At 45.1% G+C, this 27742-nt stretch overlaps 1 protein-coding gene across 2 annotated transcripts in view; it reads left to right on the forward strand.

The window, feature by feature from the left end:
• PHACTR3 (phosphatase and actin regulator 3) overlaps positions 1-27742 on the forward strand; it is a 98298-nt gene that overhangs the window by 47640 nt on the left and 22916 nt on the right. The window contains exons 2-8 of one of the 2 annotated variants that reach the window (XM_040080089.1): positions 2824-2985; positions 3842-3919; positions 7958-8140; positions 12572-12775; positions 16548-16812; positions 17768-18015; positions 21605-21758. In XM_040080089.1, coding sequence (XP_039936023.1) covers positions 2824-2985; positions 3842-3919; positions 7958-8140; positions 12572-12775; positions 16548-16812; positions 17768-18015; positions 21605-21758 — 1294 coding nt within the window. The remainder of the gene's footprint in view (positions 1-2823; positions 2986-3841; positions 3920-7957; positions 8141-12571; positions 12776-16547; positions 16813-17767; positions 18016-21604; positions 21759-27742) is intronic. The other variant, XM_040080090.1, reaches the window with a different exon arrangement.

Raw genomic sequence — 27742 nt, forward strand, 5'->3', positions numbered from 1 at the left:
ATGGTTTGGCTCTTGGCTGTTTATATTTTGCAGTCATCCCCTGTGTAATTGCATGGCCTGGCCCCAGGCTGTCAGGCTCTGGGAGAAATAACCACATTATTCCACAGAACAGTTAGCATAATTAAAATATTGACTGCAGATTAAAAAAATGTGCTGAACGTTCCACAGAGTGGTTGGAGGGTTGGCAAGCCTTGGCAGCTTGTTGGCTGCAGGAGCTGGCTGATATTTAGGAGTGCCTTCTCCTGCAGTAGGCACTGCTCTACGTGGGAACTGCGTTTTGTGCTGTCAACTTCTGATCTCCCAAGCAGCCAACCCACAGCCAGGAGAAAATGGACTGGAAATGAGGTGCTCCAAGGGCTCCCTTGTGATTCTCATTGCCAGTGAGACCACTCCTTGTCATTTATGATTTCAGGACATCTGTCTTGCTGTGTCTCTATCTATTTTTATTTGTGTCCCTCTCTCCCAATGCACAGTATAGAAACTGCATATGGTGAGAGGGACTGCTTGTACCATATGAGAAACATTAATAAAGTTAAAGAGCCCACAAAAACCTCCTCTGGAACATATGTTTTAACTGCTATTCCTTCTTTGACCTTGGATTTCTACCTGTGTTTCATCTGCAGTCAAAGTCTAAGGCACAAAATCCTTGCACTTCCACAACCAAGAGGGCAGAAAGGGAGGGAATAAACCCAGTTGGCAGAGCTGGTGGAAACCACAGAAGCACTCATTCCTACAGGGCACTCAGGGAAACCTCAGTGTCCTTGTGATATCTCCCCTTCTTAGGGGAATATCTGTGACCCAAAGCATTGCTGGTTTGGGTTCAAATGATTTCCTGGTTCTTTGCATATCCCCTGTCTGGCAAAAACTCAAAATGACCTCATGCTACCAGCATTAAACAAAACGTGGGGGATGTCTAACCCACTTTGCAGACACCTACATCCTGAAGGAACCATAGCAGAGTCAGTAAATCAGCTCCTTGTTCAATCTTCCCTTCCATGCTGGAGAAACTGCTGGCCTGGGAGGAGCAGCTGAGCTTGTCCCACCCCACTGCAGCTCCCAGGGACAGGGCTCTGATTCACAGCCTCATCTACAGCTCTTCCGAGATGAGCTAATTTCACGAACATTTCTATTTCCACTCAAGAGGTGTCACAAGAAATGACCAAATGCTATTTCCCGAGGCTTCTATTACAGCTTTAAAGTGATCATAATAGCAAATTAATAGGAGATCTACTCTGCCATTTCCCATTCTCGTTGCTATTGCTGTAATCAAGAGCAGCTCTAATTCTTCAAAGCTTATTTCTGTGGCACTTCTCATTTTTGAATACTCTGCTAGGGAAGGAGCAGAATATCTTGGCACTCCAGCTGTGGTCTGTAGGCTACTGCCTTCCTTCTGTACAAGGCTCATTGCTATTTTCTGCTCTCAGCTTGATACTGACCTCCAAATTGCAAATTATAAATATAACATTCAAAGGAAAAAAAAAGTTACCATAAATCTCTTGTAAATTAAACAGCCAGATAAACTCAGTGGAATGAGAAAAAAAGGTGCTCTAAATTCACTGCAAAGAAAGATAATTTCACTGGGCATGCATGATGTGTGTGGGGAATTGTTACAGCTTTTCTCTGCTCTTATGGTTCACATAGCCAAGTTTTTAGCTTGTCTCCACTGAATGATTCATCTCTATTACCAGTATTTTCAAAATTAAATGGAAGAGGAGGAATGTGTTCATTCCCCTGCTGTGTTTAATAATCTTCCAAAAACTGTTTCCTGTTTACTTGGAAATCCCCACCTCCATGCTGTGATTTAGGCATTTTCACCCTGTTAACTTGAAAACAAAGCCTAGAAGATGCTGGATATGTATTATCTTGCAGACATAAAGCAATTTATGATAAAGGTTGTTGTCCTAGAGAAAAATTACTTGGAAATGTACACATGGTCATAGCTTCACATTCGCAATTTAAATCATAGCTGGTTGTTGGGAAAACAAAATACAAATTTTTGCTCGGTTTTTATTTCTGCAACAGGTCTGATGGTAGCTTCTCTTTCAACAATTAATGTGCTGGTGCTCTAATGCAATTCTCAGTAAAAACATCAATAACCCCATTTAGGGACTGTCCCACTGTCCTCCATGGCACTGGCTGGCACACAACTGTGAATACTCAGTGGGTATTGATTCATGCAACACTTGTCTGTGAGCAAAACTTAGGGTGCATTTTCAAGGAAAATTATTAAAAATACCTACATTGATTTTCCAGCTGAAGCATTATCTCTGAATTCCTGTGGCTTGGCTGGACAAAAGGGAAAGAATTTTTCCCCATAGCTCTCTCAAGGAATAAATTTTCACAGTAGTTCTGAGATTTTACCTACATAGCCCATATCAAAAAAACTCTTCTTTAATAAAAGATTTGCATTAGCTCACAAAAGTCAGCGTGTTCTGTGTTAGCTCATGTGAAGAGTTCATTTAAAAGGCAGCAATATCCTGTGACCCAGGAACAGAACTGGCAGCTGGGGATTCCGAAGGGATCTGAGCTCTCTCACGCTTCCTCTCAGCTTTTCATAAAGGTCTGCATTTTTCTAAATGAGCATTACACATTTATGTGATTAACTGGAGGCCATGTGGGCCTGATTTACAGATGTGTTAAACTTCCTCTGCTCTTGTTAAAGCCATGGGGAGCTCTCAGCCCTCCACATTTCAGGAGGCTGTGACAGCTCCACGCAGCTTTTGGGGGGACAGTGACAGCCCTGCCTTGGTGGGCACCTTTACCTGCCCTTTGCAAGTCACTGTGGGGTTTTTCTAACAATTTTTTCCTCTCTTCCCCTCTCAGATGAGATGGAGCAGTCCCCTGCTGTGCGTTCTGACTACTTGGTCTCAGGGATTCGAACTCCACCAGTGAGGAGGAACAGCAAACTGGCCACACTGGGCAGGATCTTCAAACCGTGGAAGTGGCGGAAAAAGAAAAATGAGAAGCTAAAGCAGACATCTGCAGGTAGGCTGGGAACAAGTGAGGGATGGTGTACAGCAAAGCTTACACAGGACACGTTAAAGGTGACCTGAGCCCAACCCAATTCAGAGATTCCAGCATTCAACAGATTAATAATGTTTATGGCTAGGAGGGGCCCATAAAGGCTGACTTCCTATATATCACAGTATAGCACGTTGAGAAGAAAAGGTCAAATAATGAGAGTGAAGCACAAGCCTTGCCCCCAGACTCTTTCCATAAGCTGTTCCTTCTCCACACAGGCTACAGTCATGGCCCCAAGTATTGTCACCCCTTTTATTTGGGGTGAAGTTTATACAGGTCACAGTAACATTATGAGAAGTGACAGGAGGGAGCTGCAGCATGTGAAATGCTTTCCCCTCAAGCAGCTGCCTCTGAGGGGAAGGAGCCCGGCACACAGCACAGAATCCTCTCTCTGGTCTCCAGGGATGTTCCAGGAGATCAGCACAGAGACAAACTCACTTGCATTCTCCTAAGACGGGACGGTGCAGTTCCCTCCACTTGCTCCTGTATCCTGCCGGAATGTCCCAGTGAAGGACATTGTCCAAGGCCGCTCCAAGGCACCACATTAAACAGCAGGAAGGCTCTGAAATCCCTGTGACTCTGCACTCACAGTGACCTGCAGGACCTCACATCATAAACCTCAGCTTTGCATGTGGTGATTTTAACAAAGGAATAGGCACAAACAGCTGAGCAAGCCATGCTCCCCAAAACAAAATCCCTGCAGTCCTTTCCAAGCACACAGGAGCTGAGACTGGAGGGAATTTCCACGTTGCCTTTCTCACCCCATTACATGACTGCTCTGTGGGTAACTGGTGCTGTGTTGTGCCATTACTTTGTGCAGTGCTGGAGAAGAAGATGACAGCACGGCAAGGGCGGGATGAACTCATTAAGAAAGGCCTTCTGGAGATGATGGAACAAGGTAAGTAAAAATTCTTTTTTTTATCAAGAGGCTCTTTCAGGACAGTAGGAAACATATATTCGGAGAAGCAGAATAAGCATGCAAATGAATAAAAACCTTCAATCCAAACAGAGAGGAAAACTCAGTGTCTGAATTTAAGGCTTGTTGTCCTTCAAGCTCCTCCCTGCTGGGATCAATCCACGTAGTTTAGTGTTTGATGCTCCTCCATCTTGAATGCAGCTCCATCTTCCCTTGGTTTACACGTGGTGCAGCCTGAACTGGAACATGTTTTATGTAATTGCTCTAAACCCAGCTAAATCCTTGTGCCAAGAAATCCAGCTCAAGCTGGATAAATGTAAACTTCAACATACAGATTCAGTCAGCTAACATGAACAACCTATGGATCCAAATCCCATCAAATGATCCTAATCTGATGTTTTCAGCTGTTTTTCCAGTAAACCAAGTTTGTGATATAACGTGTTACCAGTGTGCCTGCTTTTCATTCTAATGGAAAAGTGAAGCATTTAGTGGAGTCATTTTAAAGCTTTCCTGAGTACAAACCAGAAGTCATGGAAGAAAAGAAGATAAAGTGTCAGAAACACTTACAAAGGACATGGTTCTTGTGCTCAAAGCCCTGACAGACGCTCAAGGGAGACACAGATCTGGGTGACTGTTCTGTGAGATTAACTGAGCTGCCAATGTTATGGACAACATCCCAATTGCCATTTCCACCTAAACAGAGATAAACCCCACAAATCCATCTTTACGTTGAAAACATCATAGCAGAAAGTACTGTCATGAAAGAGGACTGGCCTTTTGGGTTTGATTAATCTCACAGATAGCAATTAAGTTGTTTGAAAGCAGTAATTGAGTTTCTTTTGTGTAAAACAAATGCCACGCCTGTAAATAACCCCTGGGACAATATTTAGTGATGCCTTGCTGTAGTGAAATTGAGCAACTGAAGAGTCAGAAAAAGAGCATTTTAAACAGGATTGGTTTTTTTCCCATGGGAGTAAAGCAATTTTAATATTATTCTGCTGGATGTATTTTAAGTTTTAGACTAAGTAATCTATCAAACCATCCATTTATTCTTAAATGGAAGTCCTTAGAAAGCTAATTTTTAATTCCTGTCCATTGAAATCTTTGTGTCTCTCATAATTCTAGATAATTAGCTGCCCTATTAGCATATTAGCATTACTGTATATACATCTGCACTAGGAGCAGGAAAGTTCCCTATAATCCATTAATTTGAAGACATACATTTCCCCAGCTCTGCAAAAAACCAGTAAAAGAGAGCTTCTGTAGAGCACATTAAGAGGTGATAATGAAGAATCAATAAACCTCTTGCATGCATAAAGAACGGTTGGAAGGAAAAGGTAATGCCAAGCAGCAAGATCATTTTAACAAAATTAAAACAGTTTAAACAAATATAGTCCAGAGAGGTGTGAGGACAAGCTGTGCTTTTAACTAGACAGCTGCAAACAGACTGCTTACCTGTCTGCAGGAAAGTTGCCTGAAGCTCCTATAAACATCACACAAATTTCCAGTGCCTCCCTGTGCCCAGAAAGGGAAGAATGGATCACAGGCAGCTGAAGGACATTGCAGCTGCCTACAAGTTATTTTTCTTTACAGAGTGTTGTGAATCTCCAGGGTTATTTTATTATATTAGGAGAAGCAGCTTATTAACTGGAATAAAAAATTGACCCAAATAATTCTCAGTAAATGATTAGTGCCCTACTTGGACTGAGACGAAGCAGCAGCAGTTTCAAGGCTAAGTCCTCATCTGTGCAGTTAAGTTGCAATTGTCAAAGCAGCAATACTCTGCTAAAAGACCACAGTAAATCCTCAAATCCCTCTATTCCATCAGGCTCTACTCCACTTCCAGGCAGCTGATTCCTGCTCACTTTCACAAATAGCCCAGCTGGGATGATGCTGCAGCCCGAGAAGCCTCATGCATTTGCAGTAGTGCCACCCAGAGCCATGGCACAAGGTCTGGCAGCAGTGTCTGGCAGCAGCCCTGGCAGTGGCCCGTGTGGCTCTGAGCTCTCCACAGGGCTGGTGCAGGACCTGCAGAGCTCTGGGAGCAGCCCAGGGTGGGATTGCACCGTCCTTGCATGGGTGATGTGTCACCCTGGCAGGTCACATCACCCTTTCTCCTCACACAACCCCCAGTCCTGGCTGCCACTCGCTGCACAGCCTGGGCTATGTCTGTCCCCTTCTCTCCTCTCTGGCTCTGCTCACACAGGGCAGATGCCAACCTGCCTCTGGAAAACTCCTGAAATGCAGATTCACTCTGGGGAACCAGCTTAACTCCCTGAGAGATTACACGTTGCAGGTCTGGCACACAGTGGGGTGAATTCCCAGCAAAATCACAGTGCTGCTCCTGGGAATGCTGAGGACTGGTGTTTTCCTTCCCTGTGGATCTAAGGTCTGTGCTTTGTCCTGTCCCCAGACCATCTCTAAAACACCGTGTTGGGACCACTGGCACCCAGAGCAGCACGCCCACTTTGATCTAAGCACAAGCTGATCGCTCCTGCCCAAGAATACCTCTGTTGTGAGTCTCAGGAATCCTCCAGCAGGAGCATCTCCTGCCTGGCATCCCTCCATCAGTCACTGCACTTCCTCGGCAGGGATCTGAAGGAGCCCTGTCTGTGGCCGCAGCTCCATTGTGGCACAGCTGCCAGCGGCTTTCCCGAGGATGTGAGGGACATGCAGAGCAGAGTTACCTTGGACACACTTAGGGAGCTCCCCCCTCGATGTTTGGCCCCTTTGTGATCGGGTTTATCTGTACTTACAGCCCTGGGTAAGGGCTGCCTGTCAAACAGCGCGGGCAGTGGTTCATACATCGATGATTATGTACAGGCTGCCTTCACAATGAGCTGAAATGTAGGCAATGAACTTTTTCCCCCCCTCCCCTTCCCCGTATCATAGCAACTGTGCTACTGCAAGGGCTATTTTAAGAACAGTAACTTTTCACCAAACGTGATTATGAGGCAGACTGAGTGAGCTCAGTGTGCAAAAATACTGCATCCCTTCCGCAGCATCCCTGGGCCAAAATTTGATGCCCTCACCCCAAAGCACAAGAAATTACCCTGTAGATTGTCCAAATAGCATCAAAAAGAGGCAACTGTGAATCTTGCTGTTTTAAATCAGTGTTCAAGGAACTTGTAATGATACCAGTGCAAGAAAACACAGCCCTGTCAGGAGCCTCCAGAAAGGAGTGTCCAGGGCTGAGAAATACAAGCTGGGAGGTGAAGGGTGGACAGCAGGAGCATCCATCAGCAGGGAGAGCTGCCTAGGGAGGGAAGTGATTGCTTTCTGTAGTTTGCAACAGAGATGTAGATCTTGTAAATTCTGAGGGAGTCAAAGGGTAGTTTGTATTCTGAGGACTCTTGCTTGAATAGGAGAATACTAGAAAAGCTTCAGTCATCAAGATGCGTACAGCTGCAGGGATCACTGGCACAAAAATCTTTCAGAGTAAGCAAAGAGAGCCGTTTCTGTGTCTGCATGAGGTGGGATTTGAATTTCTGATCAGCTCAATCACACAGGACACACTTTTCAAAGCTGAGTAACTGAAACTGTGCTAAAACCCTGCAGCTTGGTAGGGGATATGAGCACCCTTCCTTCCTCCAGCACTGCTGGGTGGCAGCGAGCCCTGCACAGAGCCTGACACAATGCAGACGTGTCAGACCCACCTGGGAATGTGCTGCACCACGGGCACTGCTCGTGCAAGGGAGGAATTGCCTTCTCCCAGGGACCTCTGATTGCCCATTGCTCATCTCACGTGGTAGCTACTTCCAGAGCTGCTGAGGCAGCTGGATGCCCACAGAAATAGGTGCCTCCTTGAGAAAACTGAGTGGGTTTTGTATCCAGGTGGGCTGGTTGTCCACAGGATTTGCATTACAGGTGGTTACCACAGAGATCAGGTGCTGCTCTAAGAGAAGGCTCAGTCCCCTGAGCACAAGCAGCTTTGGGACTCCCTCTTCTCAAGAGGATAGTGGGTGGGGTCAGCTTTCACTGCTCGTGGTTTACTTAAGATGAAATGATTTGTCGTTTTAGATACTGAAGGCAAAGCCTGCACTGGTGATGATGCCACAAGGGCGACGCAGAGCGAGGCTCCAGCAGCTGTGTGCCAGGCACTCACCTCAGAGGAGGAGCAGCAGGAGACCACGACCGCAGCCACAACCAACGTGACCTCCTTTGGTGAGGAGCTGCACTTGGATGAGCTGAAAGAAGATGCAGGTATTGGATACAAAACGCTTTCAAAATACTGTGAAGTGTTATAAAAATATTTCTGCTGAGGAGTTGAATTTGTCAGTGCATTAAAGGGTCAAAGCACCCTGTTCAGCTCAGCCCCACACTAGGTTAACAATTGGTACTTAATAGTAATTTTTGAGACTTCTGCCAAGCTGAGGAACTACACAAAGCCTGGCATGATGGGATTAGCTGAATTAGGAGAGGATCCAGTCTTGGCATGGTGCCCTTTAGTATCAGTAGTGGCTGCCGTGAAGATGAAATTAGCTTCTCTCAAAAAGATTTCCTAAACTTCTGTGCCAAGCCTGAATTTATTAGTCCTGGCTCAGGAGAACAATGTCAATACAGAGCCCACACTGTCTGTATCATCACTGTGTCCCCACCAGTGAATCTCGATACCAGGATCAGCTAAACCAAGCTCCTTTCATGCAGCTCTGCTCCGGTGAGCTCATCCATGACAGCTCCTCCTAGAGACTGGAGCAGCCAGGCACAACCCAGCAGCTGGAGGCTTCCATTCACTTCCTGACACCTAAGAAATGCAAAGCTGCAGGGACAATGCTCTGTCCTGGTTTGGGAGGACTGTCATGTAGTGATTATGGATCTTCCTGGCCTCTGGTCAATTTTTACACCTTCTCCATCTGCCCTGGCTGCCTTTTTTACTCTGTCCCACCCCTTCAGACCCTGCTTTCTCGGGGGACCCAGCCCCTGGCTGCTCTCCCCAAGCCCACCCCTGCCTCCTTCCACCCTCAGAATGGAAATCATTCCCTCATCAGCTGAGACAAACCCCTTCATCTTCCTATTCTTACAACAACCAGATTGAATCTTGACCAGATTACAGGTTTCTTTCCTTCTTCCTCTATTCTAGAGCATTTACTTCTGTATCACTTATGGAATTTCTTTCTGAACTTCTAATTCTTACCATTGGGACATACTATCGTGGAAAGATTGCACTAATAAGGTGTTAAATGCTTAACCTTATGGCTCTGCATAAACTCATAGTGTGATTTAAAATTTACCTTACAACATGTTCAAAACCATGTATTGAAGCTTTCAAAATCATCCCAGTCTCTTGGGTCTCTTTCCCTAATCCTAGTTTCTTTTACTGTCTCCCTGAAACAATATTTCTTGTCTTCCGTATCTCTTTTCCTGCATTTTTGAGGTGACATTTTCCCAGGTTCCACAAAAAATAACAGTGGGATTACATTCTCCTGTCTCCCCAGTCTGAGAGACTCCAATTTATAAGAAGTCTTTTTACCTCTCCTATTGCTGGCCTCTGGCTTTCAAAATAATGATTGCTGATCTAGTCTCTATGTGCTTATTTATCCTGTCTGTACATCCTAGCATTCCTGTCTCTAGTGAGTGCACCTGAAGGAATTAATTGGGTGGGAAAGCTCTTCAAAATTGTGAGTGTGCTGCTAAGTTTATGATAATGTTGAATTTTTATAACATTTGCCCTTGGGCTCAATCGAGGCCTAAAGCAGTGGGTATCTTCCCAGAAATGCATATGAATAAGTGACCAGCTAGAAACAAAATAAATGTGTTTTCTTTATACTCAATGTGTTCTATGTCATCCTGAGGATGTGGGATAAAGGCCAAGGAGGGGGAGAGGAGAAAACACAATTTGCAGACTTCATGTTCATGTTAATACACAGAAAAAGAACAGCCAGGGCACAAAGGGGGCAGTTTTTCCTACCTAACCTCGCCAGTGGGCTTGGGGACAGTCCCAAGGGGAGGATCTCTACCTGGTAATGAGATGGCATTTTGACAAGTGGCACTCCATGAATAATTCTCTGCTCCAGCAGGAGCTTAGTGCTGAGCACTTGGAATACTTTCAGCAGGATAATATTCACTCTGCAGTATGAAATCTGTTAATGGGTTTGTGTGCTCAGCACTCAGGTCTGCCTGACACCACTCCCAGAGCAGGGTGGAGTTCAGGACCAAAAAAGTCTGGTTGAGGCCGGGAACATTTGGGATCCACCTTCTCTGTAGCAGAGGTCCCACTGTGGCTGCTCCTCTGCGGCTGTGCCAGGGACAGCCACTGATCCCAGGGGAGCTTCTACCAGGGAAAGCATTGCTCCTCTCAGGGGAATGCACTCCAATCTGACTGATTTTCCTCTCAAGCCCCTAACATCCACTGGAGCTCTTGATCTTTCTATAATGTAACCCATTAGTGACTCTATTTTTCCCTTCCTCCCTTCCTGTGCACAAACTTCCAAGTGATGTCACCCTGGAACAAGGCATTTCCCTAGAAGCACCTTCAAGAAAAAATAAAATTCCTTCCATAACTCACATAACTATCCCATACAGCAGCTCTCCTGTCACGACAAATTTTCACAAGAACTCCTGTTAATGATGCATATTTATTCTTTCCTGTCTCTTTTGAATGATGAATACTCATTCCTTCCCTTCTAGGCACACTCATTAATCTGTTTGTCAACAAATTAAATGCCATTATCGTGCCAATGCTATTGTTTCCAACTGCCTGAGTGCCTTGGTGCCTCCCCACGCACTCTGAGCACGAGGCTGCTGAGTGTTCAGTAATACAGAGAGTTTGAATTCCCAACGAGACACAAAACTGAGCCAAGAAAACGTTTGTGCTGCAGCAGCTGTGGGTGCCACTGCAGCGAGATTTTAGGAGATGCCCTAGAATGGTTTGGAGGGAAAGGTACTCTGGTTACACAATCCAGAGTGCCAAAAGGGGAGGGAATTTGCTCAGGAGTTTGCACCTCTCTTATGTTCTGCATGAGCCCAGCTCTGGATCCTCAGCACAGGAGGACATGGACCTGTTGGAGGTCCAGAGGGATGGAACACTTCTCCTGAGAGGGCAGTCAGAGAGCTGGGGCCACCCAGCCTGGAGAAAAGAAGGCCCCAGGGAGATCTTGCTGCAGCCTTTCAGTACTTAAAGGCAGCTCATAAAAAAAGATGGGGACAAAACTTTTGGCAGGATCTGTCATGGTAGAACACAGGGAAATGTTTTTAAACTGAAAGAAGGAAGATTTGGGCTAAATACAAGGAAGATTTTTTTTTACAATGAGGGTGGTAAAACACTGGAACACACTGTCCAGAGAGGTGGTAGATGCTTCATCCCTGAAAACATAAAAGGTCAGGCTGGATGGGACTCTGAGCAACTTGATCTCGTTGAAGATGTCCCTGCTCATTTCAGGGGATTGGGCTAAATACCTTTAAAGGTCACTTCCAACAGAAACTATTCCACGATTCTGTGCTTAGGAGAGATTTAAACACCGATCTCCCCATTTGGATAAGTGCTTCTCCCCTCTGGGGTAGGAAAAACAACCCTTATGGCTACCACTGAGCCCAGAGTGGCTGGAAATGCAGTTTGGATGGAGCCTGGCCATGGCTGGGCTCAGAATCAGCCTCAAGCCTCTCTGTGGGTGCCCACACCTGCCAAGGCAGAGACCAGGACATGTAAGAGAGTGAAAGCCCAGCAGGGAGGCCCTGTGGGAGTCTGGGCACTGCCAGGGCAGCTGTATCTGAGCAGAATTCAAGGATGCTAATTTTGGACTTCATCACTGAAATTCCACCTGTGTCCTGCTCCAGCTTCATGCCTTTCTGGATTTATTCCCCCGTGCCCTCATCACAGCCTGGTCAATTTGATGAACTGCTCAGTGATTCAGCCTGCAGTAACTTTCACAGCTAAGTGCTTTTCCCATCCTTGCAGAGACAATCCTGAAATGAGCAGCGCTTCACCATCTCACACTAGGGCTCTGGACACTGATTTCTTTTCTTAAGTACTTCACCAATTCCCCGTTCTACTCTAACTGCTCAGATCCAATAGCATATCTTTTTTTGAGGCAGGTTCTTTTTGGTTATCAACTTTAACCTCAGGAAATGCTCAACAGCTCTGGAGTCAGGTACAGTAAAAGAAGACTCAGAAAGCAAGTTGGAATCACATATTAAATGAGATAAAAATCACATTGGGAAAATAAACACACACACACACAAATCATCTATTGGAAAGTCAGTTATTAGGTGATATTCTGGGATATTCTTTGCCCTTTGGCTGTGTGTTCCTAGACAGAAGAGTACTCACCCAGGAACTGTGCCACCACAGGTGTGTGCTCTAAGAAAATCTATTGCAGTTCTCTAAAGTTGCTTTGCCTTTCTATCCCCATTATTAAAAAAAAAAAAAAAAAAAAGAGAAAAAGGCTTTAGGGAAGTAAAGGAAGCTCAGCAGTTTTCTCAGAAGATCGAAACTAACATTTCCTCAAGATCCTCGTATGTTTTATTCTTCACCTGCCCTGGCTGGTTGGCTGTTTCACACAGTTCTTTCACTGTGGAAAAGAAGTGTTACTAGCAGTGTGCCATGTGTTCAGTTTTTTCCTGTATGTTCCTGGCATTGTCCCCTGGCCTATCATTATTAACTTCACGTTCCATTAATTTTACTTATCTTCCCACTAGCCAAGAAACCTTCAGCACCCACGGAAGAATTGGAAGATGCCAGCCTGCCAGCATCTGAAGACAGTCCACAAGCCTTACTTGTACCTGAATCCACAGATTCCCCCCAGAAGCAGACAGAAGGAAACCCAGCACAGCTTCCCAGCCCTCCATTGCTCCCAGCTCCACCACCTAAGGCAATCTCCAAAATCACCAAGAGCATACCAGGTCAGTCATCACTGCTCAGTAAAGATTTCCCCATCCTTGATGTGTTGTTCACCTCCACAGCACTATCTAATCCTTTTCTCATGTCTGGTTTTAGGCCCCAAACTGCTGAGAATCAGGCCAGTTATACTGAATGAGCAGCAACCATGCCTGGTTTCCTGACAACAATGCACTGATCTTTGTACTTCACATACTTACCTGAACCTCTCAGGGGATTAATTGTTGTGAGTCTGTAGCACTAAACACACATAAAACAAATCAAACCAACTGCAAACATCTGCTGAATCCCATGCTCATCTCGATATGTCATAAAGCACAAGGAAGATTTAAATATTTTCATTACCTGGACTCCCACTAGAGAGGACAGCAGCCAAAATCTAGTTCAGGTCAAGGGTTCTGCAGAGGTTTCTGTCTGCAGGGTTTGCTCTGTAGGGCAGGTCTAAACTAGAGCTGTGAAATCCATCCTTGTTAACAGAACACACAAGTGATACACCTGGCAATCCTCTGTGCCAGACTTCACTGAACATTTCCAAAAGCAATTCCCCTGGGCCTGATTTTCTAATGTATTGCCAATGTTGTTACATTTCTCAACATTCTGGCACCGCAGAAAGGGCGCTAAAATGAGATTGATTTTAGCTGATTCCAATTTCAGGGCTGCTACATATGGTAAAAGCAGTTAAAAGGGCCTTATTGCAAATGAGAACCAAGTCCTGACATCTAAATGTCAGACCTGTTGGATATTTAGACTTTTAAATGACAGCCATTATGGGAGCCCTGATTTGCATCCACGCTCATCATCTGGCAAAATGAGCAGGGTTTTCAAAGTCACCAGGAAACAAAACATCAGAGGGGCTCTGTGACCTGACCACTGGGGCTTATAGAAAATATTGAGGTTTTCAGTCTCTTTGAAGAAAATTACAAGTATTTGTTTCCCATGGAAACAATTCATCCTTTGTGCTTAAAAGCTGTAATAACTCAAGTGGGAGATGGATTCAAAACGGTGTTTTAGTGCTCCTCAGGAGCTGCTGTTCAGGTTATCTCACTGTCTGTGCTATGGGTGAGGCTGCAGCCTCCTCTTCCACCTTGCAAGAGGAGCAGGCAGCCCCAGGCCCCCGTGCCTTTGCTCAGCTGAGGAGAAGGCCATGCTTGGCATCAGATGTATTTGGAAACCTGACTCACGAAGGGTAGAGATTACACCTCCACCACGCACTTCGGAGCATTTAGAGTTCAGATATTTTGCTGCTTACCCCAAGTATTTCCTGTAGCACCTGAGATATTCTGAGTTTTGGTATTTAATTCTCATTTACATCTTCCACAAAGAACAACTTTTAATTTTCCTCAATGACTCCAGTAACTCTAGACCCTTTTCCAGCAGTGATTACACATGTTTATTTTTGTGGGGATGTGGGGGCAGTGCTAAGTTAAAATTAAACAAATAACTGTCAGTTAGTGAGAGGAAATACAGAAGTGTAGGGAGAGAGAAAGGGCGATTATGAAAGAAAAGGGAGATGAAGAGGTTGAAAAGCTCTTTTGTGTTTAGTTTTTTTCCCCCCTTAACAATGCCAGGGATGCTGTCAGCAGAGGAGCGAGGAATAAGTCAAGCACCAATTAATCAGAGAGAGGAGGAATGGGGGAAGGTGCCAAGACATCACTTTGCAAGATTATTCACTGAACATCTGTCATTAGGACAAATAAGGTGTGATCTCAGGAAATTCTCAGTATTGTCCGAAGCTGCAATGAGGACGAAATTGGCCCCTGACCCGTTCCAGGAACAAGCTGGTTTAAAGACAAAACAAACTCTTCTCTTTTCCTGCTTTAGGGCTGAGCTGAACCCTGGCTCTTGCTGTGAGGAAACACGGACACCCTCCCCCTGTGCAGAGGATAAACTGGCTCAGGAGGTGGTTCTGTCCATCCCCTCAGGCCATGATTCAGTGGGCAGCAATTGATCATAAATGTGCTCTGTCCATCTCCACGGCAGCACAGAAGCAAAGTAGAAACCCCATCTTTGCCCAGCAGAGCCTGGCTGTCTCCTGGCTGGAGCAGCCCCCCTGATCAGTGCAGGAGGAGCTGTGGGCTGGAAGGGGTCTCAGACATTGCACATCAGGCACTCTGACTCTTGGGCCAATGCCCCTGAGCTTTCAGACTTTCCAGATTTTAAACAGGGTAAGTTCTGGACTAGTTTGAACCCTGTCTCCTGTCTGCATAGAAATGAACAAAGCCATTGCTGGGCTGGAGGGGTACGAATGTGCACAAACACCCTCCAGAGATGAAAAAAGTAACGTTAGACCTTCCTTAGAGCAAGAGAGATTTTGTTGTGGATGCAGCTCTCCTGACAGAAGGATGCTCTCCTCCTCACCCCACAAACACAAAAAGAGACCAGGCTTAGTGTTGTCCCACTGAGATTTTCAGTGTTTGACTTCGGTTATGACTTCAGGAGCTCTTCTTAAGAAAACTTAAGAAAATGCATGTTTTTGATAACCCTGATTCAGGATGCTGAGAGGAGATATTCAATAGCTGAAGTTGATTATTTTTTGCCCTCTCCAGTTTTCTAGCAAGTTACCCTCCTGCTAACTGGAACCAAGTCCTTGTTACAGGAATACTTCAGGATAATCCTGGCCTGAGCATAAGTTTTTCTCTGCTATGAATTGAAGGATTTATCTCAAAAGTAAGAGGGAAATAAAAGCAAAAATTACCTGTGAAAACATGTTTGTGCCAAAGCTGTGCAAGCTGCGCCAGTTTAAATTCCTGTATGAAGCACTAGGTGGCAACAAGGGACAAGAAATACTCTGGGATGAGGCATTGTCTTTATCCACCCAGCCCGGGCTGCTGGTGTAAACAGCTCCACATGCCAGAGGTTTGGGACACGGATATAGGGGAGAGGGAACCGGGAAGAGGACTGCAGAACAGAAAAACTAATCAGCATCATTTTCAGGCCAGATATTCAGTCATGCTAAGGGATATTGTGTGAAGCCACCAAATTTACAGCCAGGGAAACGTCCACTGTGCTTCAGACTCCCATGCTAGGAAATGTATAAACCAGTCTAAATGCTTAACTAATTTCAGACAAAATTTATATTGCATAAAAATTAGCTGAATCCGGGGCTAAAAAGAGATTAGATTGCCTCACCCTTCTCTTTTCTTGTTAGTGCTCAGTACCCCGTCTTTCATTTGGATGTAATTTGGCAAGTTCTGTTATGCAAACATTATCCTCATATTATAATGGTTTTGGCATTTTCTCCACGGGCATATGAAAGACAGAGGTCTGGGCTGTGCAGCAGTCACAGAGGAGCAGCTAATAGACACTGGTACATTTTGTCCAGACCCAGAACCACGGGGCATAAATTTTAATACATTCTGCCAGAGTCTAGCAGAGAAAATGCTAGATTGGAAAGCCACCACAACCCAAGCCTTTGGTGGTTAGGGGCAACAGTGTGGGCAAGCATAAATGCAGTGGTGGGCTGGGAAAAAGGAGAATCTGATCCAGTGAGAAAGAGGGGAAGTGGGAGAAGCATCTGTTTTGCTAGATTAAAGATCTGGAGTGGTGCAGCAAGAGTTTTTGAACTCAGTTACTCAGCCAGTTAACTCACAGCAAGAGCAAAACATCACCATTTATCCTCTGTTCAATCCAACAAATTAATTTCAGTGCAGACTCTGTGCGCAAAAAACCCCCAAACAACAAAAAACAAACAAACCAACCACAACACCCCCCCCCCCCCAAAAAAAAAAACCAAAAACAAAACATTGCACAACCTCCTCCCCTCTTGTGTTTTGACAGCAGGAAGTGAAATGGATGACCCAGCCATGAAATCTCCTCCTTCCACCATCCTGAAGAACTATGTCATCGTCGGTTCCTCCCAAATCTCAGGACAAGCTGCCCTCTTCCACCCCTCTGGCCAGAAAAGCTCAGAGCCCCATGGCAGAGGCCAGGTAACAACGCCCACCGGTTCCCCTCACCTGGCTGCCGTTCATCTGCCTTTACCTCCCAGCAGAGTCATTGAAGAACTCCACAGGGCTCTGGCCACCAAACACCGGCAGGACAGGTACCTACAGCCTCCAGGCTTCCAGGGCTGCATGAGGACACTCATCCCACCACATCATTCTTCTTGGGAAATGCTCCTATCCTGTTAGCATCTTAATTGCTGCAGCAGCTTGGGTTTGCCTTCCTCGTGATGTCACAGCTTGGAACAAACATCCCTGGTTAAAGTGCTTAATTTGGCAGCTGCTTTGTTGTATGTTCTTCCTTTATAACAAGGCTGCTGGGGCACAGGGGTAGGTTTTCAAACAGGCAGAATCAGGTGATGGTCCTTGATCTACTGCAAAAGAAAACCTTCCCCACAAGATACCAAGTTGGAGTAGCAAAGGTGCATCCTCCTCCAAGTGCTCTACACAAGAGAAACTCTGCAATTTCTGGCTCTCTTGGCTGACACAGGAGCACATACAAGATCCACTTTTAACACAAATGTTTTTGTGGGAGTACACTGGGTGCCTTATCTGGGCTTCATTATAAGCCCTGCTGTGTATCAGAGGAGGTCAGAGATAACCTTTGCCATCCCAGAGCTTTGGAGTGAAGTTGGTATCATTTCTCAGTTCCCTAACAACTACTGCCCCACAGAACAGATTGATATAATGTCATTTGCAAGTCCTGTTAAACCTTTGTCATGATCATACAATATCATATGAATGGTCATATTTCATGCCGTGCATGCTTGACATTAGAAAGATGTGTTGTTGTTCAGTTTTTAATCACTATGGTATATCACGTGACCATATATCAAAGAAAAACATTATTCACCAGCCCTCCATGTCTTATTTAAATGGCAGAGAAAGTAAATTAGCCATTCTCCACTTGAAAATGTCATCCTGTGTTGGTCCATGCTGAACTTCCTGCCCTGCCCTTTATGAGCTACAGGAGGTTTTTCTCATTCTCACGTAATTTTCTGCTGCAGCAATTAAACAGTCTTTGTGAAATCTGGGCTGTGCATCTTCCACCCACAGCTTCCATGGAAGAGAAAGCAAAGGCTCCCCCAAAAAAAGAGTGGATGTCCGTCCCTCGAGAACATCGAGTATGGAGCGCAACAAAGAGAAGGAGAACTCGCTGAGTTATGGCAGTGACTCAGAAAACAAGAGGAACTCAGTTAAAGAGTCAGATGAGAACAAAGAAAACATGATCATGAACTCAGAGCTCAAGGAAGAGTCTGTTTTTTATCAGGATGAGGAAGTTCTGAACGACTCTGTTATTTCTGGTAAGCAAAGTCACTCTATTACAGAGACACACTCTCACAACCAAAGGGAATGTTCTAAAGGCAGCAGAGAATATTGAGAGGGATAAATTCCTCTACTGTCACACCAGCTTTTTGAAGGAACCCTGGTGAAAAGCTGAAGTTAAATTGGAGTGACAGTGATTGTCCTCCAGGTAGTGCACATGGAGATGTATCACTGTGCTTTCCCTCTCAGGTACTGGTGCAGCCTTGGACTGCTCTGTATGGACAGCAGCACTCCCAGACATCCCACTGTGAGCAGCCAGAGCCTTCTGTACACCCAGGGCCAATGCTGGAACGTGTTTTGGAATTTCAGGATTATTATCCCATGCGGTGATTGCACATGGAAAAGTGAGAGACCAATCAATCTAGGAAGGAAAAACATGGAGAGAAAATATCCTAAAGTTTCTCTCCCTTTGGTCCATTTTACCCATTCTTAAGACATATGGGGAATGCATTTTGTAATCCTGTGCAATTATTTAAGTGAGCTTGGGCAAAATAATCAGCTCTCATTAGAAAATTCGTCGTTCGTGGTTTTTAATGTTTTTCCATGTTAGCAAGACAGATTCAATCTGAAATGAATCCTTCAGTCTCTTCATGAATGCATTAAAAGAAGGCAGGCAGAGAACAATTTATCAAAAAATAATTGTTATAGCAGATGAAAGATGAATTTTAAAAGATGTCTTTGAAAGCGTGAGCCAGCAGACAGGACATGAGTTCTGCTGCTGTGTCTTAAGACACTAAGTAACAGAACAGACTCCTGAGGTAAGGCAGAAGAAGAGCGCCTTGCCTAATTGCTCTGCATTAAAGGATAGCTTAAAACACAAAAAACCACCTTTTACATCCTATTTTTTTTTTCTGGCTATGTGTGTAAAAGTGGCCTCTTTTGATAAAAATTCTAAGAGCTAGAGGCAGTCACAGGCAAAAAATACATTATTCCCTATGAGCAAAACCAAATCTGAATATTTAACTATTGAAGGTGAATCTCTTTATATTTAATAAATAATTATTCTTATTATGATGATAGGAGGGCACTGGTTATTGTACAAGTTTCAGTGATATCTAGAAGCAGCTCTGGGCTTTCCACAATAAGTGCTTCAGTTTTGCAAAGTTCCTGCAATTGAAGGACAGTGGTGGTGTACTGGGGATGTACTGAGAAAAAAACCAGACCTGTTTTAAAGATATTTTAGCATTATTGTGGTTGCAACAACAGTGCTGCTGGGCACAGAGGGTACTGAGCTCTGAGACTGATGCCTCAGATGTCAGAACAAGCTGAGACATTCCCAAAGCATTTCTGCTGTGGAGGCACTGCCAGTGCCCCCTGCACATTCCAGAGGTGCAGTAGTGACAGGGACAGCACCAGAATAATTCCCTAAACATCCCCAGATTCCTTCTAGTTTGAAGAAATCTGGGCTGGTTTCCAAATCAGGGAGTAAAACTACCCATTAATCCCCAGCTGCTTTACAATCCCTGTACTGCCTTAGGAAGTCACCTGCTCTGCCACTGCCACCACGGCAGGGCACAGTGCCACAGCCCTGCGGCTACAGGGAGGTACACACACGCCAGTAACTCTGGAAAAAGCAAGGAATTGTGCCTTGGATTGCCATTCCTACTCAATAAATCATTATTTGAAACCCCTGAAAACGCAAGGCAAGACAAGCTTAGAAAGCGATGTTACTAGAGCGCAGCCCACAGCTGATAACTGGTGCAGTCGAGGCAGTGTTAGGATTTGCTTTTTGATTGATAGAACAGTGACTATGATAAAAAAAGCCAGTAAAGATACAGGAAATTAAGTGTCACGATTGGACTGAATTAAAACAGGAAGTTTTTGCAGGAACCTGCAGCCCAAATATGAAAAAAAGTGTGAATTTCCCAAGAATTTCTTGTTGACCTAGCTGATGTGTGATAAATCACGAAACAATCCAGCCAAAATCCTGCCTGAGATAGATGGTCAGGGGGCAGACTGGCACAGAAGGTGCCTGACTGACCAAGAAAAATAACTCTTAGCAAAAGAATACTTAAATGAGGGTGTTTGCAGTTTCAGTTTCCACTGAGGTAGTGATCAGGAAGGAATTTGCCTCAGGGTTCTGAAAATGGATGTGGAGAAAAATAGCTTGGGGCTTTATTTTCTCTTTGTTCTCTAGTTTTGTTTTATTCATGTGCTCTTATTCCCTTCTAATATTTAGATTTTGCACATATACTTGCATTTTAACCTGTTCTGGTAAATTATGTTCCACTATGAACAGTCCACCTTTGATTGACAGAGGGAGCTGACACTGTTGATTGGGATTTTGACCTGAATTCCTTTAAAGTCAATGACAAAAATCCTATAGATTATATCACTTTCCATGCCCCCAAGGTGCCCTGCCCTGGGACACTGCACTGGCCACTGCCGCAGCTCCTGTGGACACGCAGAGCTCCTTGTCCACAGTTCAGCTTCTCCACAGAAACCTCCTGACAGGGCCAAATTCCTCTTCTGACCCCTTTAAAATACTCAGGTGAGACTGGGAACGTGTGCAGGGACACCCAGAAGTTTTCCAGCCCTTCCTTCAGGTTGTTTCCAGCAGGAATTCTGTTGGTTCCTCTGCACCCACTCCCAGCATGGTGGAGCCTTGAGAAACCCTGTCAGAGTCCCAAGTGTGTGGCTTTGTGAGCCAAATGCTTCTGCTGGAGTCAGATATTCAGTTAGCAGAAGGCTCTGTGTGGCAGCAGCCAAATCTTTTAACTTCCCTACCCATCTGTTAAATGTATATCTGTTACTTCAGACAGGGCTGTGTGGTTTAATTTAATTAATGCTTGCAACAGACTGTGAGAGCATTTCAAGGAAGGTGCTAAATAAGGGCACAGCTTTTAAGCTCCAAAAAGGGGGTTTGAGCTGATTATGGTTTCTGAAAAGTTTAACTTTAGACCAAGGCAACTAACCAAGAGATTTTTTTACTGCTCACACAGGGAGACCAAAATTACTCTGCCCCACTCTTTCCAACAGGTAAATGTGGGAAGGATGTTGTACAGACTCCTCCCTTTGCATAAAGAAATTTGAGATCAGTAGTGGTAATAATAATGGAGGTCCACAGGTCCCTAGCAAATAAAACCCCAGTATTTGGGAATGAGAACCTATATAGGATTTACAATCTTTAGCATCCTTTAAAAAATAGACTTTAATCCTATCTCAAATGCCAAACAAAAATACCAATTAAATGTCATTTTCTTTAAAAATGAGGTGACCTTCTCTAGAAAAGGTGAAGCATTAAATAAAATAATAATAAAAAAAACCCACCCAAACCCTTTAAAGCAAAAAGGAGCCAAACCAAATTAACCTATTAGACACCCTGCTCCTGAGATGAAACAAAGATTTAACTGCAGTTCCTGCATGCCCTGAGGAATCTGTTCCCTCTGCATTTGCAGTGGCTTTGTGTCTGAGCTCTGCTGCTTTCTGACTTTAATGTGTACGACTGCTCCTTGCACAGAACCACACAGATCTCTGTCACTCGGTGCCATTCCTGCCCTCCAGAAGTTCCTGTTTCATCCCCAGGAGCTGCCTTTCTAATAACTTTCCTTTCAATGCATGTCCCAGGTACTTTGCCAAGAAAATGCAAGAAAGAACTTCTGGCAGTAAAACTACGGAACAGACCAAGTAAGCAGGAGCTGGAAGACAGGAATATTTTCCCAAGGAGAACAGATGAGGAAAGACAGGAAATCCGGCAGCAAATTGAAATGAAACTCTCCAAGTAAGTGTTGTGAATGAGAACAGGGAGGAGCCTCCCTTTACAATGGGGCATCCTCTGAGCCCTGCCACCCACCCCCAGGTCCACTGCCTGCAGGGAACCAGCCACAGACAAATACAGCACATTTTCAGCTGTCAGTCAGCCACAGGGGAAAAAAGTCTTAACTCCCTCTTCAGTCAGGATTGCCTTGATTTCAAGGGAAAACGAGACAGAAGTCGATTTGAGAGACAAAATCCTGCCAAATCTACCTGCAGCTCTGCTGCTGCAATCAAGATTTGGAGGTCCTCCAGAAAACCCAGTGCTTTAACAAAAATAGTAGTATAATTATTTATCAACGGGATTTGGCTTCATCAGCTCTGGCTGAATGTGAGGATAAAGGCAATAGTTAGAGCTGCACATCTACTGCCCAGGGGAAAGCTGCTCTGCTGGGGGCTGCACTGGGGCCTTGAGGCAGAAGCAGCCTTGCCCTCACCTGGGGAAGGTGCCTGTGCAAGTCCAGCTGCAGGCACAGCAGGGTTTGATCAGTAACCAGGGCAACAGGAGAGAGCTGTGAGAGAAACAGCATCACTGTGGTGTGCAGCCTAAAGAAAGGATTGAAGGTAACTGGGAGGCTCAGACTGCACCATTTGGGTTTTGCGTGTGCTTTTTTAAGAGCTGCATTTGGATATCTGCAAACATGAATATTTTAGAGGAGACAAAGTGGATTGTTAAATAATCTGTGCTGTGCTGCCCACACGGGGACAGCGAGCGCTGCTCACCGCCAAAATGCTTGGAATCAAATTGGGAAGCATGAATAGAAACTAATTTTCAAGGCTTATTAAATATTAAATATCTCAAGCCTCTCCTGAAAGAAACATTTATTGATATTTAGACTAACTCATTCATGTGCATGCTTTTGATTAAACTTTACCTCCGGGGACAGCGAAGGAGAACAAATGTGTGGATCAGAGTACAAGCCTTAATGGACCAGAGTTTATGGAGGAGAACATCTCTGCCTTCACCACTCCTGCCCTCAGCTAAAGGAACGAGCTGCTGAGGGAACAGAGGAGGTTTTGGGCACCCTTCATGGTGCCCCTGCAAGAGCAGAGATGGAGTTTTGGTCCCTCCAGTCTGAGTGACTGCACAGCAGCACTTTGCAGCCAAAGGGGAGCAGTGCTTTGTGCCAGGGGCTGCACAACTCAGTGCAGGTGGCAGACCCTGCCACATAAACCATGTGCATCCTGACAAGCAGAAAAGGTCCCCCTGCAATGTACATTGAGTTCCAAGAGTTACAGACAGGGCAGATCATAGGTGTGTCCTGTTAATCACCTTAGGAAGCAAAGATGGGCAGTGATCATCCTGGCCTTGCAAACCCTGTGGATGCATTTCAGGGAAATACTTCACATTGCACCCCAACATCATTAATTCCATTATTTTGGCCATTCAATGACTCATGAGAGCCCTTCATATATCCTAGTTTAATTGCTTTAAAAATCACAAAAAATAGTTTCCACCCCACTGCACCCCTAAAATCAAGTTCAACCACCACAAACTATTCACTGGATGAGAAGATTGTCATATCCAGTCCCATCTTGTTTTGCTGAAGTGCCTAGAAGGTCACACCTCTTTTCAGCCCTGCCTCACTTCTCTTGGTGTGAAAAGTCTGATGAAATTGCAGCTTCAGGTTCTGTAACTACAGCCTTTATCCCTTTATTTTCATTTACCATTTGTCTTGCTTAATAATGAGCCTAAAGAAATACTGTAAGGGATGCATCCCTCGAGTCAAATGCCAGTACAACAACTTGCAGAGGACACTGGTGGACAGGTAAAAGGGGCTGGTAGCCACCAGGAGAGAAGAAATTTGCTGTGTGTAGGTGAATGTGGTGAAGGGAGCCTCCCCTGCTCTCTGTGAGCTCATGCAGCAATCTGGGGTGCAGCCCATCAGTGTCACTGGTGATGTCTTGAGGATGGCTAAAAGCCATCTTTGTTCCAAGTGTTTGAAGTCAGGCCTTAATTTGGTTCCTTCTTCCTGGAATGTGGAAGATTGAGCGCATTTCGGGGAACAGACGGCGCAGAGATTGCTGGAATAGCCAGGAAAGGCAAAACAGATTGGGAGCAGTCTCCCACACAACTTCCAGCCCATATGTGCTGGCAGAGCTCAGCTCAGCTCTTAACTCATCCACCAGAATAGAACATGACCGTGCAAACAAGCTCAGGTGGTGGATGAATGCAGGAAAATATTTACAACACCAGGAAAAGCGAGTGGGTGTCCAAAAAACCCAACAGCCAACCCACAAAGTAAAAATTAATTCTGGCAAAGGCCAAAGAGCCAAAACTCTAGAGATATTCCTTTGGAGTTTTTGACTAGGACTCACCCCATGAAACCCAGGCCACCCCAGAGCCCACACTCAGAGCAGAGCCTGGCTGTGGTGTGGAAAGGAAACCGAACTGGGAAGAGTGAAATTCTTGAATGAGCTTTTGAGGCATTTGCATTCATTCATTTCACTGGTACTTGTGCAGCACAGTCTCTGTGGGACAACTTGGAGGTTTATAGCTAAGGAATGTGGTGCTGGGGTGGGAAGTGCTGCCTGGGAGATGGGATCCAGTAGAAATGTCTGTTCTCTGCAGGGCTTTGCCACTACCTGTGCAGAAAAGAGCAGCACGTTGCTGCTGCTGTAATAGTAGCACTTAAATAACAGCAAATCGTGACTCCATGCGTACCATCAGGCTATAGATCTGTGTTTAGCACAAAGAATGATCTGTGGGCAGATTAGCTAGTAGTTATTCAATGGCTGACTGCATAAGAATGGTACATAACCAGGCAGTTGTTAACAGGGTCGATATTTTTCAGCACAGTCACAGGGGTTTGATGGTCTGTAGCTGTCTAGCAAATTGCCTCAGCCCCACAGCTAACACAGCCTCGCTCTGTACTCTGGAGGGAAAGAATGTACTGACATAGATAATGTGCAAAATACACCAAATAATGGTGTTTATATAGCTTTAAAAATGGGGAGACAAAAGAGTAGCATCCTCTCAAAACCGCTGTATTATTGAAGTGGTTCCGGTTGTAACACATTTCAACAGTAGCTGTGAACCTGCTGAGACAAAGCAACTCTCTGCTATTGCTCTGATGGGTGTTTATGAAATCAAAGCTAAAGCCCCTATTTTCCTTCACTTTCCCACTCATTCCATCTCAAAAGAGAGATCGGGAAATTCTATATTTTGAGACAAATTCTACAGCATTGCAAATCTGCTTCAGATTTATTACTGACAGCAGCGTGAGGAGAGATTCCAGGATTCATTTATGTGCATCGCTGCTTTTGAAAAGTGTATTTCCTGTATTTCGTGCTCCCAGCCAATTTAATCTACCACTTGTTGCCGTGGAAACATGGACTTTTCCCTCCTCCTGCCTCCAAAACGGCAGCATTCCAGTTTTCCCTGTGCTGTAGTGCTGCTCTTACTAATCCATGCATCCCCGGTGCCCCAGAGCATGGTGTACACTTGGAATGCTCTGCTGTGCATTAGGCAACACGGCTCCCAACAGGTCTTGGTTCCATTACTGTGTGTTCAGAGCACAGGTAATAAGCCCTCGATGGAATTCAGTGAATTGAGAGCTGTCTGTGTCACGAGGCACAAAAGACATTTGCAAGTATGATTGTTTGCAGTGTCTGCTTCCTGTCTCACAGACACGCTTTGTTCTTAGGAGGGGTTTCAGCTGAAACCTGGAGGAGTGAAAGACTTGCTAAACTGAAGGGTGACTCAGGAAAAGGTTGTTTAATTAAATGTGATATCTGGATAGAAAGTTGGTGTTTGAAGTGCCTGGGTGGCTCGTGCTTGTTGAGAATATAACCACAGTTAAAGATGCTCCAGTATAACTTAATGTCTCAATGAAAATACAACTTCCTGGAAAAGATTATACTTGTAATATTCACTTCATGTGCTGCTTTCACCTCCTCTGGTATTTGTACAAGTACACACGCTGCGTGAAGTGGCACTTAGAGATGATGGGGACAGGAATTAAATACAGAAACGTGGGCAGAGGAGTCAGGAAGAACAAAGGGCTTGTGTACACAGAGAGGAACCAAAACTTGAGCACCTCAGGCTGATCTTTACCACACTGAGAACATGGGCTTGGGTAAGTGGATGATGCCGGGGTGAGGTTTCCTGGCAACAAGAAGTGAAGAGGAGGCATCTTTATTCCATTGTTACCACATCTGGAATCTGTAGCTGTGGTGCTCCCCGGAGGTTCCTGGTGAGCACTTTTGAGTTGAGTCACCCAGGAACTGCAGATGTAGCTAAAAGCACACCCAGATGAGACCCTGGCTTGTCCCTCAGGTAACAGAGTGTGAAGTTCACAGTGCTGCTGGAGACAGAACAATACTGAGCAAAAAGCACTTCAGACTGGCAGCCTAAAAGCAAAACAGCACCACAGCTCAGCACAGAGCACTCACAAGGACAATTTCACCTACTGACAGCACAAAAGCTGTACCATATTTCCCAAGGACAGCACATCCAGTGCCACTTCACCACAGAAATCTCTCAGGGCAGCTTTCTTTGGTCCCTGAAAAGGCATCAGCCCCTCAGACAGACATTCAGCAGGGAACTGGGCTGAACGCACAGAATTTGGGGGAACATTTTGTTTAGATACACCAAAAAAAAAATGGTGTGTGAGGTACATGTACAAACTACTGGTAGCACTAATGCAGAAGTTTAGGAGATGCTGAACTGAGCTCAGCCTAAGCTCACATGGAAATTAGCAAGAGCTTTTTTGGTGAATCTCCAACTGTGCTCCAACTCCCGGTCACTGGATTAAAAACCAGGGAACTGCCCTAATTTCAGAAGGCTGGGAAGGCTTGACTCAGATTCATTCCAGAGACAGAAAGGCAGGGGGGCAGGTACGAAGAGGAGATCAGCTGTCAGCACTAATTACGTGTGTACAATTTAGTGCATTTCATTATTAAGCAGGAATCATCCAGGTAACCATCTCGCTGATGCTAAAAATAACCCCAGCCAGTGCAGTGTAGGCGTGTGTGCAAGGCTCAGCTCCTCACACGAGACAGGAGCTAAATATAGAGCCACAATTTAATTCTGTGGGCGTGTGGGAGCCGAGGGAGTCTCCTGTCTCCTCGCTCTGCTCAGCAAGATGTGATGCTGGCAGGGGGCTGCTGTCAGACCTGCTCATGGCTGCAGGATTTTATTAGGAGCTTGCACAGTACCCACATGCCCAGTGAGTATTAGGGATTTTTTTAATGGTTTGCCCCTTTTCAGTTATGGCCTCTGCTTTTCAGGTTGTGGAAAATAAAGATCTTGTGAGGGATAGGGTGGGGAGCAGTAGGAAGAATAGAGGAGGTGCAAGAGAAGCTGAGATTTTTTTTTTTTTTTTTTTTTTTTTTTTTTGGTGCCTCCAGGATTAAGAAGTCCAGATCCCAAGGCTTTAATATTCCCTGTGCTCTTCCTTGGTGCCAGGCAGTGGCACACAGCTGGAAACCCTGCTGTGAACACAGTGACAGACAGCACTGGCCTGGTCAAGGGGCTGGGGGTTAGTGCTTGCTGCCTCAGCTCCTGAGAGAGCCCTCAGTGGTAAAAATCAGGAGGAAAGGGAGAAGACTCAAGTGTCATTAAGGTCTCCAAGCAATTGGCAAGTTCAGCCTCCTGTTTACGTGGCTTTTCAAGTCCAAGGGAGCTGCAGTGCAGTTCAAATGAAGCATTAGAGAGGGTTCAAGTGCGTCCGTACATGCTGTACCTTGACTATGCGTGTCCAGAGGACTGAGAAAGGTTTGTTCCCTTTCAGGTATTAAACTCCAAGAATAGAATGAACCTCACTAACACCAATCCCTGGTCAGCAAGTAAACCTGACCTCCCTGAGCGTGTGATCATATCAGGCCCTCTGGCCAGAAGCTCTTGAACCAGAGGTGCTTCCTTTCTTCAGCAGTGCTTGCAAAATTAATTATGGAGCACCCAGTCAGCTCTGGGCAAGAGCCATGATCTGCAGCTGAACCAGAATGAGC

Source organism: Hirundo rustica, chromosome 16, assembly GCF_015227805.2.
Source record: "Hirundo rustica isolate bHirRus1 chromosome 16, bHirRus1.pri.v3, whole genome shotgun sequence".
In the NCBI taxonomy this organism is placed as follows: Eukaryota; Metazoa; Chordata; class Aves; order Passeriformes; family Hirundinidae; genus Hirundo; species Hirundo rustica.